The 17,498-nt window shown below is 46.1% G+C and overlaps 1 protein-coding gene across 5 annotated transcripts in view; it reads left to right on the top strand.

The window, feature by feature from the left end:
• Positions 1–17,498, top strand: part of KIAA1328 (KIAA1328 ortholog) — a 198,921-nt gene that overhangs the window by 71,287 nt on the left and 110,136 nt on the right. For all 5 annotated transcript variants that reach the window (XM_035100607.2, XM_035100609.2, XM_035100608.2 and 2 more), the window contains one exon: positions 16,240–16,367. In XM_035100607.2, the coding sequence (XP_034956498.2) occupies positions 16,240–16,367 (128 nt within the window). The remainder of the gene's footprint in view (positions 1–16,239; positions 16,368–17,498) is intronic.

The following is a 17,498-nucleotide window of genomic DNA, read 5'->3' as shown; positions in this document are numbered from 1 at the left end:
CACATTGCATTTACTGGCTGCCAGGCCAGATTTAAGGTGCTTATACTGACATACAAAGCCTGAAGTAGCTAGATAACTGGCCAAGTGTCTTCTGCCATATAGACCTGCCTTTTATTTGAGATCTCCTGGGGCTACTGTCTTGCTGTCTTGGCAGCAATGTGGGAGAGAACATTCTCAGGACAAGCCCTCAATTTCTGGAATTACCTCCTCTCCCAAATCAGGCTGGTGCAAACTATTGTGAGTTTTCAGTTCCTGCTGCAGACCTATTTATTTACCTAGGCATTTGGGCGATTTACTTCTGTGTTTGTTTGTTTTTAATAAAAAGTGTTCTACTGTATTTCCATTCCCTTTTTATTATAATGTTTCCCTCCCCCATAACCTGCTATAGGATGCCTTCTTGCTAACACTTTAAATCTATATATAAATGAAACATGTGGAGGGCACCAGTTGGGGAAGGATGCTGTCCTCTAGTTCTCTATTGCCATGGCTTCCAGGATATAAGGTTCATCCTTTGGCTTTTTCAGACATAACTGCTGCCAATTCTTAGATCCTTTGTATCCCTGTTTCTTAAGTGAATGCTCTCATCAAATTGCAGAACCAACCCAGGTAGATGAATTCAAATAGTCATGGATGAATGCCATTAATGTAAATTGGAAGTATCATTATCTGCTGAGAACTTCCAAAGATAAATATGTGAATCTAGAAATATGCAGGTGTGTGTTTGGAGACAAAGAGGATTTTTCAAAACGAGAGCCTCAGCCTTCACTTGGCTGAAGAGCAGGCATCTTGCTTTCGTGATGGTGAAAATAGCCTTGAGAGCATCTAGATAAAAGTAAAGGTACCCCTGACCGTTAGGTCCAGTCGCAGACGACTCTGGGGTTGTGGCATTCATCTAGCGCTATAGGCTGAGGGAGCCGGCGTTTGTCCACAGACAGCTTCCGGGTCATGTGGCCAGCATGACTAAGCTGTTTCTGGCGAACCAGAGCAGCGCACGGAAACACTGTTTATCTTCCTGCCGCTGCGGTACCTATTTATCTACTTGTATGCTTTTGAACTGCTAGGTAAGCAGGAGCTGGGACCAAGCAACGGGAGCTCACCCCGTTGCGGGGATTCAAACCACCGACCTTCTGATCGGCAAGCCCTAGGCTCTGTGGTTTAGACCACAGCACCACCTGCGTCCCGCTAGCATCTAGATAAAAGGTAAAGGGACCCCTGACCATTAGGTCCAGTCGTTCCCGACTCTGGGGTTGCGGCGCTCATCTCGTGTTATTGGCCGAGGGAGCCGGTGTACAGCTTCCAGGTCATGTGGCCAGCATGACAAAGCCGCTTCTGGCGAACCAGAGCAGCACACAGAAACACTGTTTACCTTCCCGCTGTAGCAGTACCTATTTATCTACTTGCACTGCTAGGTTGGCAGGAGCCAACCATCTAGATAGCCAGGTGAATATTCTATCCCTTCTCTCTCCCTCTCTCCCTTTGGGTGTGTGGGTAAGTAAAGCAATGCTTGTGGAATTAAGCAGGACTTCCAGTGCTCAAAGCTGGAGTGCTATGCTTAATTTCTTTCCCCTTGCCATGCTTGTCTAGCAGCAGGAGAAATGGAAGATCAGCTGCGCCATTTCCCAAGTAGCAGTTGCTCTATGGGAGCACTTGAGTAACAAATCTGTTAGCATATCTATTGCCACCACGATGCTGTAATTTTTTTCTGTGCTGCAAAACATGGCTCCATGCTATGGTTGTTGTGTGGCTATATGCCCTCCTTCCCCGGAATAAAGACTCATGACACCAGGTTTAAGATTTAATTAATTGGGTGGTTAAGGCCACAACTTTATTAAATATGCATGTAGAGCGGAATTGGCTTAGGCGTTGGAACCTAACAGACTATATCCGACTCCAACCCGTGTGTTGAAGTCTGTGAGAAGTTAACCACCAGAAAGGAGCCCCGCGACGTAGATCTACTAGAGCTCCTCCTGTGGCCACCGATGGGGCGTGCCTTACGGCCCAGGCAACTCCAGGCTCAGGACCAAGCCTCGCCCCCGGAATCCTTTAACGGAATTACCTCTCCAAGATAGGGCAGCTGATGACGTACTTGCCCCTCCTCCACTGATTGTTATGCAAATTTCCAACGCCTAACCGCCTAACCTAAGTTGTGACGACATGCTACGAGGTAGGCGAAAAACCCATCATGGCTAACCCAGTATGGGAAAAATCCTACCCAGCCCCCTGGCCAGCCAGGGCAACCAACTGACGTCCATAGCAGCGTCCCCTTGCCTCTTATTAAGGGGTGGGCGGGCGGGTGAATTGTTCGCTCCGGCGAACAGCGAGGAAAGAGGGAGCTTTCCCGCCTGCGGAGGCCTTTAAACGGCTTGGCCCCGCCCCGCCCAGCCTCATTGGCCGGTCGGGGTGTGACGCAGGCGGGAGCGCACCATCGCGCAGGGGCTGATCTCGCAGCCCCTACGCGATGGTACAGTCGGGCAGCCCACAACCCCACCTCCGACGCAAGCGCGGAAGTGGCTTTGTGTGGCTATATGCCCTCCTTCCCCGGAATAAAGACTCATGACACCAGGTTTAAGATTTAATTAATTGGGTGGTTAAGGCCACAACTTTATTAAATATGCATGTAGAGCGGAATTGGCTTAGGCGTTGGAACCTAACAGACTATATCCGACTCCAACCCGCCTGCGGAGGCCTTTAAACGGCTTGGCCCCGCCCCGCCCAGCCTCATTGGCCGGTCGGGGTGTGACGCAGGCGGGAGCGCACCATCGCGCAGGGGCTGATCTCGCAGCCCCTACGCGATGGTACAGTCGGGCAGCCCACAACCCCACCTCCGACGCAAGCGCGGAAGTGGCTTTGAGACCCGGCGCTTTTGGTCCCTTACCACCTTAAGTTGAAAAGGTAACTTTTTTGCATAATGAATGTATTCAAGTGTGCTCAGTTTTCATAGCTGATAGTCCTAGTTTTAGTTCAGTGTGCACAGCCCTAGAAAGAACTGCCTCAAAGTTCCTATGGGTTCATAGCTGCCAAGTTATCCCTTATTTTAAGGGAAATTCCATTATGCTGAATAGGCTTCCTCGCGAGAAAAGGGAAAACTTGGCAGCTATGTATGGGTTGGTCTCGGATGGATCTGAGGTGGATCTGGGTTCGGATCTTGTTCTACAAACTGAGTCATTGGATGGCCTCGGTTTCCTCTGTCAACCTCCCTACAACATGTGCAGAACAGGAAACGTATTGACAAGAAGACAACTGCAAGGATGGATGAGAGAGGGCCTGTGAAGCCTGGATACAAAAGGCAGCTTTTCTTCTTCTGTCATGGTCATGCTGCTTGTCCGGTGTAGTGCACCCTCCTTTCTCCTTGGGGTTGCATGCGGTTTGTAGTGCCAGCCTGGCCAAATTACAGCCTCAGACTATGCTGCTTTTTGTGCTCAGACAGGTATTGTCTTCTCATGGTCAGCAGTCTGAACTGGGTGAGAGGAGAAAGCTCTGCTCTCGAGGAAAGGACTGGACTGAGTTGAGGAACATTCACACTGCCTACTTTGCGCTAGCAAGGCAAGTTGCACAAAGTGAATGAAGCCCATGCTGAAGGGCTGGCTGAAATGTAGGGGCAAGTCCTCCGTCCTCCCTTGCCTCTTCTTAGTAAGCAATGTGTGACTTCCTCTCTCACTATTTCTGCCTCCATGACTTCCCCCCATGCTACGCACCCATCCGTCTTCATGAAGTGCCTCCTTTAATTTCAGCGCTAGAGTCTCGTTTTTTTTGTTCTAATGGAAACCAGTTCAAGCTGGAGTCAAAAAGAACCAAAATGGACTGATCCACCACTTAGAAGAAGAAGTGGGTCACCATCAACACCACTGAGCAGAAATTCACGGCAGGAACGTATCTCAGTAAGCACAGGTCCCTAGGGTGAACAATCTGTTTGAATTAATGGGGTGCCTAGGAAGAAATTTGGGGGACTCAATCCTGACTTCAGTGCCTGCGCGTGGGAAGTGGTGTGCAAACAATGCAGAAGTGAACTGGCCAGTGTAGAAGTCGTGTGCCTATAGAGTCACTGTTAATTATCCTGCTTGGAAAGTCTGTCTGAAGATGCAGCTCATGTCAAAGCAACCCTTTCAGGTTCTCTCCCTGCACATTTAAGACTCCTGCTGCTGAGGGCCATCAGGAATGTTGGGCTGCCATGATATCCCCCACAGCGGCCACTAAGGGGAGCCTTCGGTCCATATTTTGGCTCCATGGCACTGACCAATGCTTTTGTTAGCTTTGCAGATGCACATATGGTAGAATATTATCATTTTATGGTTACAATTATGAGCAATTTGAAAGAAAATGACAGCTAAATTATGCAGCGTTCTCTATATTTGTTTTAATCTTGCACTTTAAATATGTAAAGGGGAGGCGGGGAGTAGTACACCTATTTCTTCGTGTTTGGAAGATTTAGTCTCACTCTTATTTCTCTCTGTTCCACCCCCACCCCCACCCCCTGCACTTGCTATAGCTTGGGCTGAGTTTACTTTGTGTGTGCATTGCAAATAGAACAAGTTTTCTCCCACAAATCCTATATCATTAGGAAAAAAATGTGTGTCCCAAAGCCACAATTTTTGTGTGACAAAGGCAGCTCCAAGGGCCCCTGGCTGCTCCTTGTTGGAGGAGCTTTGATTACTAGCAGTTGAGCCAACGGAAGCACCCAAAGCCAAGACAGATTTTGCAAAAGCATCTCTATAGGTGTAGTTTGCACTGACTTTCTTGGTCAGGCTCTGGAGGGCCTTAACCTGTGCAGAATGTAAACAGAGAGCAAAGTCTTGCGATTGGTAACCAGCAAGCCTTGGGTCCACCATACCCTTCTAATCCTCACTGCAGCACCTAGAGCTTAACTCAGCTTGAATTTAAAGAACTCTGGTTGAATTTACAGAAACAGTGCTTTCTGTTCTCTTCCGTCTTCCAAGGTCCAACTAAATATTGTGTCAAAATGATTGGAAATTGCGACTGAATTTCTTTCTGTGTTATATACAAGCAGCTTAGCTGTTGCCTGTGCATGTATGAACCTGACTTGCAAAGAGTCAAGCCATTGCCTGTTCTGCTGGCCAATTTTGTGTTCTCTAACTGGCAGTGGCTGTCCAGAGTCAAAGGGAAAAAGCTTTTTCTCAGCACCAGTTGCCCGAGATGCTTCTTAGGCGGAGCTGCCAAGGATTGAACATGGAATCTTTTTACACCCAGAACGTGTGTTCTGCAGCTGGGGTGTGATCCTGTGTGTGAGAGAAAATCAGCCATCTTCTGTCTGAATCCGTCCTTGTTGAGTCTGTATTCCTGTTTTTGCCTTCTGAACAACTGTTGTTATTCAGCCTAGGTGGAAAACCTGTAGTCAGCCAAGCCCCAGGACAGCACGAAAAATATCACCATATCCATGTTGCTAAACAGAACAGGGACTGTGATTTTAAGGTATATAAGGAGAGCTGGGGAGGGGCCTTTATCTTCCCTCCCAGCACTTACGATGTATGCAAGATTGGTGCCTCCACACTGCAGCACAGAGGTGGCGATCTTCGGGACATTGCAAAATTTTGGGAGGGAAGCCCCCCTTTCCTGCATTTTGAAAAACGAGGCCAGGGATTATGGAGTGAGAGAACGTACTGCCCTCAGGGCCAGCCCCAGATGCCCCCACTAACCACTAACCACCCCTGCCCAAGAAGTCCAGATTCAGGCCTGCTTACTCTCCTTGATCTTTTGGCTACTTTCATAGAATCATAGAGTTGGAAGAGACCACAAGGGCCATCCAGTCCAACCCCCTGCCAAGCAGGAAACACCATCAAAGCATTCTTGACATATGGCTGTCAAGCCTCTGCTTAAAGACCTCCAAAGAAGGAGACTCCACCACACTCCTTGGTAGCAAATTCCACTGTCGAACAGCTCTTACTGTCAGGAAGTTCTTCCTAATGTTTAGGTGGAATCTTCTTTCTTGAAGTTTTCATTCTTCAATTCTTCATTCTTCTTCCATTTTCAGTGTTTGATAAGGAAAAGGTTCTGACCTCCTTTGCCTGGTCCTCAGACCTTAGTCGGCACAGAGATTCCTTGAGAAAGAGTACTTTGCAGAATGCTGCTTTTATTGTTGAAAAAAGTCTTCTCCAACCACGACCAACAGCTTTTATAATATCAAACGCAACCAGCTTTCTGCCATCCGACCAACCCACACCACACACAATCAATGACCACTCTATATATACAGGCATATGTAGGTGAAAGGTTGCATGAGCCATGCAGGCTTTGCCGATTCATTGTAGGCCACTGACTCATGCTGACTCAGTTCCTTTTGTGTTAAAGAAACAGCGGCTAATTTTAAGCCGTGACATCGATACTATGACAATTCTGGAGCATTTCAGGGAAGTGGGTGTTGGGGGCATTGTGCTTCAGTGGCTCCACTCCTGTTTGTAGGGCTATTTCCAGAAAATAGTTATGTGAGGCTATTTCATTCATTCATTCATTCTATTTGGATGCCACTTTTTTACACACACACACACACACACACACACACACACACACACGGACAGACAGACAGACAGACAGACAGATGATGCTCAAAGCAGCTTACAACAAAGAAAACACAGATGGATTTCAAACATACACTACAAAACAATTTTATATTAACATAGCAAAACAATCACAAATAAAATAACATACAAAAAACAGGCTCCCATACTAGAACTGTAACGACATGGAGCATCGCACTGCAAATATAACAAGGGAGCTTCCTAGTTTCACCTTAGTCCTCAAAGCACCCTTCCCATGATGTTGCTCACATCCTGAGATATCCTGTGGGGTTCCACAGGATTCCATCTTGTCCCCCATGGTATTTGACATCTATATGAAGCCCTGGAGATGCACCAGGAGGTTTGGAGAGTAGTGTCATCAATATGTTTAGCTGTCCCTAGATATTAATGAGCAAAGTCACAGGATCATAGAATTGCAGAGTCGGAAGGGAACCGAGGGTCATCTAGTCCAACCCCCTGTGATGCAAGAACCTCAACTAAAGCATCCATGACAGGTGGGCAGTCCTGTGAGTGGATGCAGGTACTCAGGATTGATGACATGATTGTGCCCCTGTTGGCAAATAAAGGCAATAGAGAGTGATTTTGAGTGAGGGCGAGTTAATGTAAAAGCAAACACTTTTGCAAGGAACATTAAGGAAAGGGAGGTGGCTTTGGCAATGTCAAGCAAAACCATGAGAAATGGTGACTAGCTTTTGGTTCAGCCATTCCAGGGATTCAATAGTTTTCTTTGGAAACCTGGACACAGTTTTGTTTTTGTTTTTAAAAAGGCTTGAACAACCATTTTGCCTTCATGCAAAAGTGAATAGGTTGCAGTGACTAATTAGAATTTTTCTTTGGTAATTTGGTTTGGAAGCAGACTCTGCAATTTTGTGATTCTCTACTGCCCTCTGTGTTTTTGGTGGTGGTTTAAATATGTTATGTTCAAAAACATCTTGGCAAACAAATTCAGGTTGCTAAAGGAGCAATGGCATGTAAATCTCCCTTCGGTAGTTCATGAAATTTCCATCGTTTGTGGAAATAAATCATATCGGCAATTTTGACCGATGTAAGGAGCTTAGTGTTTTTCATTGCTTTAAAAATCAATTTTAGCAACTACTGTGCAGGTGGTATGGGTGGAGATGGAAGGATTAGTTTTCCAAACAACTCATTCAGCTGATTAGGAGGCTGCATCTTTAAGTTACTGTGGCCTTATTGATGCCAGATGGGAGCAGAAAAATTTGAATTTGATATCCTGGCTGTGCCAGCTGAAAGCTGGGAATCTTTCCCTTTGTTTGGAGTGCTGGTGCCTTTTTTCTTTAAGGCAGGTAACCTCCGCGTGGCTCATTTGTATGCACCGTGTGCCATCCCAGCTCACTTCAAAGTGTAATCAAGTCATGAACTAATTATGATACCATATTCCCAAAGAATGTAAATTTAATTTCCTTTCAAACACAATGGGAGTGTATTAGCCATTCCTTTATATGAAAGCTATACTATTCAACAATAGAACGACAACACTTCAAACAGAAGTGAGTGGCTTAACTTCTGCAGGCGTGGTGACCTTTTCCCTTCTCTTTTCACACTTGCACCTTGGTTTAATTGACTGGCTAACTGCTTGCTAGCATTATGCTATTCAAATCTCCAGTTCCTAGCTTCTCGCTGGACAGAAATGGGATACATTTCTGCCTTGCGCCTCTCCTTTTATGTTTCTGCAGCCCGCTTTGCTGAACACCCCAATTCTCCAGAGGACACTGACTTTCCTGGAGTTCACAGCTTGAGCAGAACCTTTTCTTTATTAAAGAAGGGCCTTGTGGGAAGTTTCCTAGCAGGTCCTTCGCTTGCTTGAGCTAAATAGTCCACATAAGCTCCGCAGTATTAGAACACGAGAAGTAAAGTTGTTCATAAAACATTTTATTACTTTCTGTCTTTGCCGCACCTTCAGATTTTAGCTAATAAACTCTGCAGGGAAGTTGCTTGGCTTTACCCTTTTCCTCGGCCATAATTCAGGCAGGCACCCCCGTGGTCATTGTTTCTGGGCTTCCGAAAGTGCACACAGCATGTGCCAGGTGGCGTGTGATGTTTGGGACTGTCTGGTCTAGGGGAGCGACCAGAGCTTCTCGGAGCTTGTGCGTCCTTTAAACCCAGGTTTGCTCTCTGTTTACGTATTTCGCGACAGCTTGCATGAAAGCCCTTCCACATTTTTGGAAAAAGTAAAACGCTTAATAATATATATTCTTGCTTGGGTGTGTGTGTATTTTGCCATTATTGGATAAGTGAATTCTTGGAGTACTAAGCCTAGACCGTTGAAAAAAGAAAAGCCTTTTGCGATTGGCAGAAGCTATCACGGTGCATCAGATATTTTGGTGGGTTTGGCCATGGGAGAACCAGGTTTAAATCCTTCTCTGTCCAGAAGTGTGTTGGTATCATGTTCAAGTAGCACTCAGAAGACAACTGCAAGAAGACTAGCCAAATTTACACGGATCTCCTGAGCATCACTACGGTTGAAATTATGGGTAATCTGACAAGCCCCCTCCCTGTCGCCCACAATCAGAGCCTCCAAGCCAGGTTAGCTTCTCTTGCTATGAGCAACAAAAGCTTCTGGCTGTTTATTTCCACTGACACTCCCAGCTGAAGCATGCTTGGTTACTCATACTGAGTTTGAGACTATACCCTCTAGTGAACTAGACATTTATTCCACAGCTACGAAAGCTGTCATGATACAATGCTTTGTGAACATATGACATCACTCTGGGTTACACCCCTCCCCCACCAAGAAATGCAGTTACAGTGGTACCTCGGTTTATGAACACAATTGGTTCCGGAAGTCTGTTCATAAACTGAAGCGAACTTTCCCATTGAAAGTAATGGAAAGTGAATTAATCCGTTCCAGATGGGTCCGTGGCATTCGTAAACCGAAAATTCATAAACCGAGGTGTTCATAAACCGAGGTTCCACTGTACTGTATGTTTCTGTATTGCTATCTCTGTGTTGGTGTACCCTACTACACTTATCGCAGGCCATCTGCAGACTCTGCCTGATCTTTGATCATCGTTGCAGTAATGCTGCCATCTCACTTCTTTGCTGCTCGTCACTCAAGTTAAAACTCCTTATAACAGTTGGAATGTTTCTAAGCCTTCTGTGATATTACAACTACTCAATCAATGGCTAGGAAGATCTCACAAGTTAACTGCCTGTGTTTCACTTCTGCTTTTGTCAGGTTGCTTTATTTGCTGTGATTTTGGTGGGACGTAATGGAAATGCTGCTTCCCCCCTGGAAAATATACAGGACGTTTTCTGTGGGAAGCAAAGGAGAGCAATACTGTACACAGAGTAAAATCTGTTGCATTTCTTTAAAAAATACTATTTTAAAAAAATCAGCAAAAATGTTGGAAGTGCAAGGTCTAATAAAATAATTCCTGCACAAGTCCTTCTCTGGTACAGGATGCTTTTGTAATTTCTCTGGTGTGATATGGAAGTGCAAAAAGCAAAGCAGCAGTCAGTCCTGTTGGTTTTTCTTGTCCTAGTGGGAAGGACCCCCTAACTAAGTAACAATGAACTCAAGGAACACAATTGTTCATTGTGCATGTGGGAGGTGCTCAAAAGCTGAGCAGGTAGAACTTACAGCAAGAGTTTGATAATGATGAGATTGGCTGCTACTTAAATTTTGCCACGCAACTCAGATTTAAATGAATTTTCCTGCAATTTGTCTTCAAATGCAGACATTTAACTCTTGGGCTGTATAAATGAACAGGCTTTTTCAAGAGTAAAATTCATGCCCTGCGTCCAGGCTAATATGTTCACCTACTATAAACATTACTACCGATGATTACAGCTGGCATAAAAATTCCTTTTATATACATCATCACTGGCAAAGACTCGGGAGACCACCACAAATCATTTCAGACTTTTGTGTGTATGTGTGTGCAGCAACAAAACACACTGAACTATAAAACTGCCTGAGCTCCACGTCTGTTGGCTCAGAAATGCAATTAGCTTATTTAAAACCTTGTTTGTGCCATCCTTTTGTTTCAAGCCAAGCAAAGGCATTTGGAAGGGCTCACTTTTTTGAACTGATTTCAAGGAGTTTCCCAGTTCTGCCCACTTGGATCAAATGGAAAACCCTTTTGGGGCTTCCTTGCTACATTTTTAGAGGCCCCTCCTGGGCTGTGTTCAGAAAGTGGTGGTGGGGGGGTGAGTGTTCGGACCCCTGGGCTCTCACTTGCGGGGTGCCTCAGGGCTCTGTCCTCTCCCCTATGCTCTTTAACATCTACATGCAGCCACTGGGAGAGATCATCAGGGGGTTTGGGCTGGGTGTTCATCAGTATGCGGATGATACCCAGCTCTACCTCTCTTTCGATTCAGAACCAGTGAAGGCGGTGAAGGTCCTGTGTGAGTGCCTGGAGGTGGTTGGAGGATGGATGGCGGCTAACAGATTGAGGTTGAATCCTGACAAGACAGAAGTACTGTTTTTGGGGGACAGGAGGCGGGCAGGTGTGGAGGACTCCCTGGTCCTGAATGGGGTAACTGTGCCCCTGAGGGACCAGGTGCGCAGCCTGGGAGTCATTCTGGACTCACAGCTGTCCATGGAGGCGCAGGTCAATTCTGCATGCTCTGGTTATCTCCCGCTTGGATTACTGCAATGCGCTCTATGTGGGGCTACCTTTGAAGGTAACCCGGAAACTACAACTAATCCAGAATGCGGCAGCTAGACTGGTGACTGGGAGCAACCGCCGAGACCACGTAACACCGGTCTTGAAAGACCTGCATTGGCTCTCAGTACGTTTCCGAGCACAATTCAAAGTGTTGGTGCTGACCTTTAAAGCCCTAAACGGCCTCGGTCCAGTATACCTGAAGGAGCGTCTCCACCCCCATCGTTCTGCCCGGCCACTGAGGTCCAGCTCCGAGGGCCTTCTGGCGGTTCCCTCGTTGCGAGAAGCCAAGTTGCAGGGAACCAGGCAGAGGGCCTTCTTGGTGGTGGCGCCCGCCCTGTGGAACGCCCTCCCATCAGATGTCAAAGAGGAAAACAACTACCAGATTTTTAGAAGACATCTGAAGGGCAGCCCTGTTTAGGGAGGCTTTTAATGTTTAATAGATTATTTTATTTCATTTTTCTGTTGGAAGCCGCCCAGAGTGGCTGGGGAAACCAGCCAGATGGGCGGGGTATAAATAATAAATTATTATTATTAATTATTATTATTAAGCAAGAAAGAGGAAACGTCCACAACAGAGGTGGGGAGTTTCTTTCAGCCACATTCTGGGAGCCACCTTTGGGGCCTGGGGTCCAGCAGTTTTGGTGGGAGCAATGCATAAAATAGATGAGGCCACCCACCCATCAACACACTCCTGTGCTCACCTCTTCCACCACCCCACAGCACTTAGGCTTGGATGAAAGCATCGAGGCAGTTTGAAGATCATGCTACCCCATTTCCCCCCAGCTAGAGACCTACACAAAGATTGCTCCCTGCACAGCAACTGGGCTTGAAAACAGACCCGCTGAAGCCGACAGGGCTTTTTCAACTCGTATTGTTATGGTGATGGTCTCTAAGGTGCTACTGGAAGGATTTTTTTTAAAAAAAATTTCAACTATGTCAGACCAACATGGCTACCTACTTGTAACCCCAAATCTAGGTAGCCATAGGTTTTTTTTGGCACCTCCTAGCAAGCTTCTCTGCCCTTCTTGAGCACCCAGAAAGAAGCCCTCCAACTGCAGTTGAGCGGCTCCCTTATTCTGTACTTACCTGCTTTGCTGGATTTCTGTGTGTATGAAAGCACTGTTTGGTTCGGCAAACTAGAGGTTGCCCACCCAGGCAGCTGCAGAATAAGGGAACCACATGCCTGCTGTTCTCTGGCTGTGGGCATTGGACAGCCCAGGCTGGTCTTGTCGTATATCTTGTGATAAGGAGGGGCAGGAACCCAGAAGAGGTGCCGGTGCAGTGGATGTGAGCAGAACAAGGAGAGGGGCTGTTGATTACAACCACTGTAGCCCCTAAAAATGGCATTTGTGTGACCATCTCAGACAACAAGTTACTTCTTAATCTCTGATTTATTTGCTTGCCTCCTGAAAACTTGGTTGAGCCAACTCTGAGCCTTTTTAGGGTTGATAGCAAAGCATAATAGATGACACAACCTTGATGGCAGAAAGCGACGAGGAATTAAAGAACCTTTTAATGAGGGTGAAAGAGGAGAGCGCAAAATATGGTCTGAAGCTCAACATCAAAAAAACCAAGATCATGGCCACTGGTCCCATCACCTCCTGGCAAATAGAAGGGGAAGAAATGGAGGCAGTGAGAGATTTTACTTTCTTGGGCTCCTTGATCACTGCAGATGGTGACAGCAGTCACGAAATTAAAAGACGCCTGCTTCTTGGGAGAAAAGCAATGACAAACCTAGACAGCATCTTAAAAAGCAGAGACATCACTTTGCCGACAAAGGTCCGTATAGTTAAAGCTATGGTTTTCCCAGTAGTGATGTATGGAAGTGAGAGCTGGACCATAAAGAAGGCTGATCGCCGAAGAATTGATGCTTTTGAATTGTGGTGCTGGAGGAGACTCTTGAGAGTCCCATGGACTGCAAGAAGATCAAACCTATCCATTCTTAAGGAAATCAGCCCTGAGTGCTCACTGGAAGGACAGATCGTGAAGCTGAGGCTCCAATACTTTGGCCACCTCATGAGAAGAGAAGAATCCTTGGAAAAGACCCTGATGTTGGGAAAGATTGAGGGCACTAGGAGAAGGGGACGACAGAGGACGAGATGGTTGGACAGTGTTCTCGAAGCTACGAACATGAGTTTGACCAAACTGCGGGAGGCAGTGCAAGACAGGAGTGCCTGGCGTGTTATGGTCCATGGGGTCACGAAGAGTCGGACACGACTAAACGACTAAACAACAACAACAGCAAAGCATAATAAGCTCCTAACCGATGTAGTTCTTTTTATTGATGCTTAGCTTCCATCAGTGCCATATTTCTAGAAAAAGAGGGGCCGGAATTCACCATGAACACCTCTTAGAATTGCAACGGCGCCAACCTAAGAGGTCCCAGAACTCAGTTCCAATGAGTTCTGGCTGAAAAAGGCCTTGGCTTTCATGACTTTCAGTATTCGTTTATGGGGCCTTAGTTTTGATGTTAACATCAGTGATTTTATTGGGGATTGTTATGTATTTTAATGTGAGTTTTGGGGTGTGTGATGGGAGTGTTGTGAGTAACCTTGAGTTCCTTTGGAAACGGAATAGTTGAATAGTGTGTGTCCTATTTAAAATAACAAATAGTTTATACGATGGGTAACCTCGGCCACTGTTTTCAACAATATACACACACTTCTTGGATCGTAAGAAAAAGTTAAAGCAAGTCAGTGTGGTTTGCGGGCTAGAAAGGGTGTGTGTGTGTGTTTGCTCCCTTACCAGTGGCATCTTGTTAAAGCCTTTATTTGGAGGACTCTGGACAGCGAGCCCTTGCCATGTCTGTATGCATAATTAAAAGCAGAGAGGTGGGGAGAAGAAAGTGGGGGGGGGGACGCTAAGGAAATGGTTTACCATGTTAAATGAGGAAGGGAAGGAATCGCACAGTGACAGGTGAAGAGCCGATTCATCTCCTCCTGGAATTTCAATGCTGCAAGCAAGGCAGGGCGCTTTTGCTAATATCCTTGCAAATGCCAAAGTTTGCTGCGTCTCTAGATCACTGTCCAAAACTTGTCGTTGGTCTCTGAAAGGCCTGCCAGGCTGCGCCTGCATATGAGCCATGGGGAGTTTGCGAAAGGCTTTGCGTTTGGGATTGTAGTCAGGCAAATTGATGACCATGCCGGCCGCTGTTGAATAAATCATCCACACTTACCTCGTTTGCATCTCTGAGCTCATTCCGCCTGTTTTTATCACCACCGCCTCTGTCTCTGTCTCCGGTCTCCCTTGCTTTCTTTTGTTGAATTATGATGTCCCACCCATCCTGCACTTTGCATCCACTTTCTGTGAACCAGAGAGCAGCCAAGATGGTGGCAGAAATGTCTGAATGGTTTGTTGCCATTTATACCCCCACTGTTCAATCACATATTCATGATAAGTTACAATAAAATTAAGGGGGGGGGCACATGCCTTTGAATAAAAACAGCAGATTTGTAGAAGGATTGTAAGAATGTAAGATCTGAGTAAGGAAGGAACAAATCAGCATAGATTAGAAGCCTGGGAGACTAAAAAAGCCTTTGCCTGGCATTGGAATAATTTGGCACCTGGTGAGTTTGTTTGGGGAGAACATTCCAAAGTCAAGGTGCCACCACTGAAAAGGTTCTGCTAAGTATTAACCTGCGGAACCAATGGCAGAGACACCTGTAATAGAGCTTCTGATGACAAGTGGTCCTTCACCTACCCTGGTCTTGAGCCGAGCAGAGCTTTAGCGGTCAGAACCAGCACTTTGAATTAGGCTTGGAAAGAAACTGGGAGCCTGTGTAGTTTACAAAGTGTGAATATAATACCTGTATGATGTTATATATTGGATGGGAGTATGTATAGTTGAGGGAGTGCTGTCAGTAGTAGGAATTCCAGCACATTTCCCTGATGGAATTGTTTGCTCTGCACATGTGGCAGGCCAAAAAGACTTATTCTGGGAGGATTGGCACCCTGGCCAATTGCCTGGTCAGTATCCCATGAAACACAGTGCCACTGTGTAAGTCCCAACTAGCCTTTTAACGTTTTGCTATGGTGGCATTTGTTCACAAGGAGTGAGAACTACTCTCTCTCTCTCTCTCTCTCTCTCTCTCTCTCTCTCTCTCTCTCTCTCTCTCTCTCTCCACCCCACCCCGATCCTGCAGGAATTGGGTGCAAACCTAACAGCGTAGCAAAACATCTCCTGCTGGTCCCCTACTATAACAGCAGGCACCTCTGAACACAAATTGCCTAGGATTGCCCATGACTCTCAATTTTGTTTTTTTTTTTACACAAAACAAGGTGTTGATGTTGATTGAAGAATTGGCTTGCTGCCTCCCTAGCACAACTGCCCTTAAAAATGGGCTTGCTGTCGACTCTGTTGTTAATTGCTATTACTTTACTTCCTGTTTTTAATTTCATCTTTTTTAAAAAAGCTAACCTTGGATCCTGGTTTTCTGGGATAAAAGCCAGTGGGGAGAACTGCCCATTCACCATTCACATTTGTAGAAGCATATTGTTAAAGGTTCCAATAAGTTAATTTAATTGCTTCACAAGAACAATTGTTTAGTTTTGTTTCTGTAATCAGGATGCTGATGATTACATCATCTTGTTTTTTTGTTTAAAAGGAATGCTTAAAAGATTGTTCTTTATTCGACCAGGCAAACACCCAACGTTGTGTGTTGGAGTCATGGAAAAACTGGGCACCAGAAACTGGTGGCTTGTGGGAGAATGAACATGTTGTGCAAAGCCCTGTAGAGGGGGGACTTGTATAAATTAAGGCAATCTCTACATGGCCCAAATTGCAAGGCAAAACTCAGTAATATTTGGCCCATGTAGCAGGATTCTTGCATTTAGTCAGGAATCTAGATGAAAGGAGATGAATATTTTGTTTATGTAGTTATAACTTATTCTCTCTAGACATTCTGAAAGAGTCCATCTTCTTGCTGTATGGCTCTTGTATTTTGCTCTGATTTCTTACCTGGACAGCAAAATCAGATTTGCACAGAATAATGTGTTTGACTTCATTTCTCTCTCTTCCCCCCAACCTTCCCACTCCCTCATCCATGAGAAATGTTTTTGTCCTTAACTTGCTATCTCACCTCTGCAGCAGCAATACAGAGAGTGCCAGGAACTTTTGAGCCTTTATCAGAAGTATCTCTCGGAGCAGCAAGAAAAGCTCACATATTCTCTTTCGGAGCTCGAGGCTGCCAAGCAGAAGGAGCAGCAGGTAAGTGCCTCATCCCTTCCACCAGCATTGTTTCCTTTTGGATGGTTGCTTTTCTTGAAATGGCCCCTGCAGCCATGGGGCTCCAACGGCAAAAGTTGGAGCATTTAAACCTGCTGTGCTTCCCTAAAGGTGGCAAGTCCTCCAGGCACCCTTCCCTTCCTGTGGGGCCCAGAGGTGAGAAACCCCTGTTGAAAAGCATCTCTGGATCAGCAGCACAGCGAAATCATTGATCATAGCTTGATGTGTGCTTTGCTTTCCAACACACAAAGTACAGTGGTACCTCGACTTACGAAGGCGATCCGTTCCGCGGCGCTCTTCGGAAGTCGAAAACTTCGGAAGTCGAAGCGTCCATTTTGCGCATGCGCAGAATGCGTGCGCAGCGAAAATTCTTCCAGATTAGCGGACTTTGGAAGTTGAAACCTTCGTAAGTCGAGGCATTCGTAAGTCGAGGTACCACTGTACGTTTCATTTTTCCTCCCTGGAACCAAGCCCAATAAGAGAGCATATCATATAAAACAATGGAAAAAACATTTTTAAAAACTCCCACAACAATAGATTAAAACAGAAGATGAAAGAACAGTAACCCAGCAACTATAAAACGGCAGTCCAACTACTGAAGGGTGTGATGAGGACAGGGAGGGACCACCTTCCATAAAGGCCACTGACCAGGGTAACATGTCCTAGCTCCTCCAGAAATGCCACATAGAACAGAGGAGGTGCTGGTGACTGTCAGGCAGAGAGAGATCTGGCTTTTCCTATTGAACTAGGACCCGTGGACTGCTCCCCATCCCCCGTGGCGTAGAACTTCTGCCAAGTTCAAGGGCTGACAGCCTTTTTGGGCCAGTGGGGCACATTTGCAGCCCTAGCTCCTGAAGGCAGATGGCAGCCCTTGCAGGGGGCAGGGTACTGAACCAGCAAAAAGTACTGGAGCTGGTTATAAACTCTGGACTTGAGCAATTTAAGTCCAGTTGCAAATTAAGAGCACAGCAATGAAGGAGGGAGGAACCCATTCTTCCTGGAAGGAACCTACCCAGATGTCCCCTCTAAGCCTCCTGACAGATAGTCTCCATCAGTTTTGTTGTCACACCCTCCTTGAAAGACCTGGCTGGACTGTTTCCCCTTCTGATACTC

This window comes from Zootoca vivipara, chromosome 11, assembly GCF_963506605.1.
Source record: "Zootoca vivipara chromosome 11, rZooViv1.1, whole genome shotgun sequence".
Classification (NCBI taxonomy): domain Eukaryota; kingdom Metazoa; phylum Chordata; class Lepidosauria; order Squamata; family Lacertidae; genus Zootoca; species Zootoca vivipara.
Note: the sequence above shows the minus strand (reverse complement) of the source record. Positions and strands in the feature narration are given on the sequence as shown.